General features: G+C 37.6%; 1 protein-coding gene across 1 annotated transcript in view; it reads left to right on the forward strand.

The window, feature by feature from the left end:
- Positions 1 to 113: 113 nt before the first annotated feature.
- The window catches only part of LOC118736366, a 443,387-nt gene continuing 439,651 nt past the window's right edge, over positions 114 to 3,849 (forward strand). The window contains exons 1-4 of the mRNA XM_036466460.1: positions 114 to 312; positions 380 to 515; positions 705 to 1,917; positions 1,991 to 2,088. Coding sequence (XP_036322353.1) covers positions 114 to 312; positions 380 to 515; positions 705 to 1,917; positions 1,991 to 2,088 — 1,646 coding nt within the window. The remainder of the gene's footprint in view (positions 313 to 379; positions 516 to 704; positions 1,918 to 1,990; positions 2,089 to 3,849) is intronic.

A 3,849-nucleotide genomic window follows, 5' to 3' on the forward strand; every position in this document is an offset into this window, starting at 1 on the left:
GTGTGACAGCTCTAGTTGCTTGTTTTGCGACTTTTCTTTTCAACTTGTTCAACTGATTTTTACAGCGGCAAATCTAATAAAAATTTATAAATTTAATAGTTATTACGATTAAAATGGCAAATGACTATTATGTAAATATTTCGGTGACGCCTTCGTGCTCCTCATCGCGCTGGTTGACGGAGGAAGTGTTTAAATTGATCGATATGGTGCAGCATGATGAAGCCATCTATAATCCGCGTCATAAATATTACTTTTGCCGGCCATATGTAGAGAATTTTTGGCGTGAGGTCGATCAAAAGTTAGAAAAGAATCGTAAGTAACATGGAAATGCATAGGGGATAAGATTTAGAATATATAAACACTGGGTTACTGATTTTAGCTGGCGCTAGTCTTGCAAAATGGACAAATTTGCGTATATCTTTTCGACGGGAATACACTAATTATTTGGAAGAAAAAGTGCCGCCTTGCTGGACTTATTTTGATCGAATGTTTTTCCTGCATCCCTATTTGAGGAAGTAAGTTACTATAGTAAACATATTCAGGGTTATCGCCAATTCCAAGTGAACAAATTGCTTCTATGGTTTTAATAGGCAAAACAAAAACAAATTGCAAAAATTGTATTTGTTTTGGTTAATAGTTTTTTCGAGAATATTTTTTCACGTGGAATTCGCACTAATAGTCCATTACTTATTTGTTGTATCCAGAAAACATACACAACCTAAATCGCTGGATTCACAAGTACAAGATGCGTTGGTACGCATTAGTTCCCTATCTGATCGTTTACAGCGTGAGCGCACAGCTGCGGTGGCTACACTTGGTGGCAGCAGCACTACCGGAGAAATACACGGTTCACATTTGCATTCTCAACAGCCACATCATCAGCCACTTGATAATTATTTGGAATATTTTGATGATCCGGAACACAATTCCGATGACTTAGATGATGTTATTGATGATGAACAACGGTCGCGTTTTCGACACACCGAGCAGCACATACACACACTCAATAATGACATAAAATCCGAATGTGATGATGTTAAATCGGACGTTGATGATTATGAGCCAGAGTCATTGGTGCGACCAGATGAAGAAGATAATGAATTGGAAGAGATGGAAATGCGCAACTTCATGATGGATTCTTATGCTAGTAGCAGCCCACAAATACCATTAGAGGAAAGGCGTGCACAGTTGCGTGTGCAGCAACTGATGCGTTTACAAGCACGTTCCTATCAAGAAGAATTACGCATTAAACGGCCACGCTCGCAGGAAAGCATAAGTAGCACCCAATTGAATCATGGTAATAGTGGGGGAGGTGCTGGTGGCGGAAGTGTTGGCAATAGCAGTAGCATCAGTACAATTGGTAGCGGTGGACAGCCCAACACCAATGCTGGCACCTCTATTGGCGGACACACACGCATGCCTTCCACTGCCACTAGCTCGGCTACATCGCATACAAACGTTTCATTCGTGCGACCAACACTTGCGAAACCAATGGAATTAGTGAGCACCACAACAAGTAATAGTGGCAGTGTGGGTCTCAGCGTAGGAACTGGCGTTAGCGTTGGCAGCACACAAATAAATATTGATGCCGACTTGAATGCAAGTAGCACAACAAATGTAAGCAGTCAAGTAGCATCCGCTTCGACCGTTTTAAATCAACATCAACGCCACACCGGCAATGCCCATCAGAATCATAATTACAATAGTGTTAGTGCTGGCGGTAGCAATAGTACGCATCATCGTTTAGAAATTGTGGGCGTACCAGCTGGCTCTGGAGCTAGCGGTTTGACAGCAAGTGGTCAAGGCTCGGCAGGAACATCGGCGACAGCGCTCATAACTGCACCACCGGCAGCCGCTGCGCCTGCTGCAGTAGCTTCGACGCATGTGGAGTTGTGCGACTGCAAAACAGATCCGGATGCAATGTTCCTTATGAGTTTACTACCAGATATACAAAAATTAAATGGACGCGATCGAGGCAAAATCAAGATAGCTTTTCAAAACATACTACAGGACTATTTGTATCCAGATTAGTTGTAAACTTAAAGGAGAAATCAGAAATCCTGCTTCAAAGTGCCGTGTGGCGGCAGGGTATGTACGTTTTGAGCCACTACTATAATTTAAGTTTAGCGGTAGAGATTGCCATCTTTTTTTTTTGTTTTTACTATCTAAATGCTTAGGAATGAGTTTTATGTGCAATTATTCTTTCCCGTTAGCCCACGATTAGAGAAATAAGGCGATGTAAGTCAAAATGAATACGATTGAGCTAGTCTAGTAGAAAAATTAAATGATGGCATGTCTTTTACACTAGTGACTAGTCTATGTAGATCTTTATAAGAAACCTTTCAAACCTTATGATAAAAAGGCTTTGTTAAAAATAATTCCCCGCATAGCTTGCAAGAAAAATTCCATCATTAGGATTATAAGCATATTTAGGTTATTCACACAAACAAAAATATGTACACTAAACAATAATAATCTTCAAGCAGATAAACTATTAAGTAGGAAAGTGCAACAGTATTCCTTACATTCATAAAATGTTTGCATATGTGATGCTTATAGTATAGTATATTTTTAAGATTATATTTATATGCGTACATTTATATGTAGGCCACACATACCCTGCAGTAAAAAATGGAGGCGGTCCTTTTGTAACAAAGTCTTCAAATGTTGCACGATGGATTTAGAATAGTGATCTGATAACTATTCCACAGGTCGAAGTGGAGTTAAATTAAAAATAATAGGCAAAATACACCACACAACATGTCTGCGCAGATTGTCTCGTCGTGTATTTCGCCGCTTTATGTTTGCACAGATGGTCTCACATACGCTCTGTGTAAACTCCAAAAATTTTGATATTGGTCGCCGAATTTTGACATAATTGATTAGCTTTCATGAAGTGTAGACCTGCGCGGATAAACATGGAGGAAGATAATCAATTTCTGTTGAAATTCTTTAAAATGTAACATTTTTTTAAATGTCTGTATGGTGTATGGCGTATTGTGTGATATCCGCACCGCGGAGAAAGTACTCGCGATGCGCAGACTTTCTGTGCGGTGTATTTGGCCTATAAAAAAATTAGTACGATCCTTAAAAAAATGTGGTAAGGCCAGTTTTCAATGGCTTTTATCGTCAAGTAAAAACATATAAGGGGTATTCTCGGAGTGTTGCATGTAGTTCGGATTCTATGGAATGCAAAAATACTATTCCAAATTTGCAAGAGCACGAGATCGCCCATGACAAAATAGTAGCACGCATAGGCAGCAAGCAGTGAAATTCTGTCTCAAGTGCAATAACAAGATACAGCAAAAAAAATGAAGTAAGCGAAATGAGAGAAATATCCCAAGAAACATTTAGGTTTGAGCTCAACTTGAGTTTAATTGAGAACTAAGGTATTTCTCAAATCTCCAACGTTGTTTCTCAACAGTACCTCAATTGGAGGATCATAGCGTTCTCAACAAAAAGGGCATTTTTCTTTGTATGAAACAGGGATGGGCGAAATCAAGAAAATGAATAATTGAATAAAAAAAAAATAAGAATAAATTTTCATTCATCATTTCAAAAATTTTGAATGACGAATAAATTTTTATTCTTTATTCAAGCACTTTAGAATAATGAATAAATTTTTATTCTTTATTCAAACATTTTCGAATGATGAATAAATTTTTATTCTTCATTCTAGCACTTTCGAATAATGAATACATTTTTATTCTTTATTCAAACATTTTCGAATGATGAATAAATTTTTATTCTTTATTCAAACACTTTCGAATGATGAATAAATTTTTATTCTTTATTCAAGCACTTTCGAATAATGAATAAATTTTTATTCTTCATTCAAGTAATTTCGAA

This window comes from Rhagoletis pomonella, unplaced genomic scaffold (assembly GCF_013731165.1).
Source record: "Rhagoletis pomonella isolate Grant_MI unplaced genomic scaffold, Rhpom_1.0 Rhpom_scaffold_00003, whole genome shotgun sequence".
In the NCBI taxonomy this organism is placed as follows: domain Eukaryota; kingdom Metazoa; phylum Arthropoda; class Insecta; order Diptera; family Tephritidae; genus Rhagoletis; species Rhagoletis pomonella.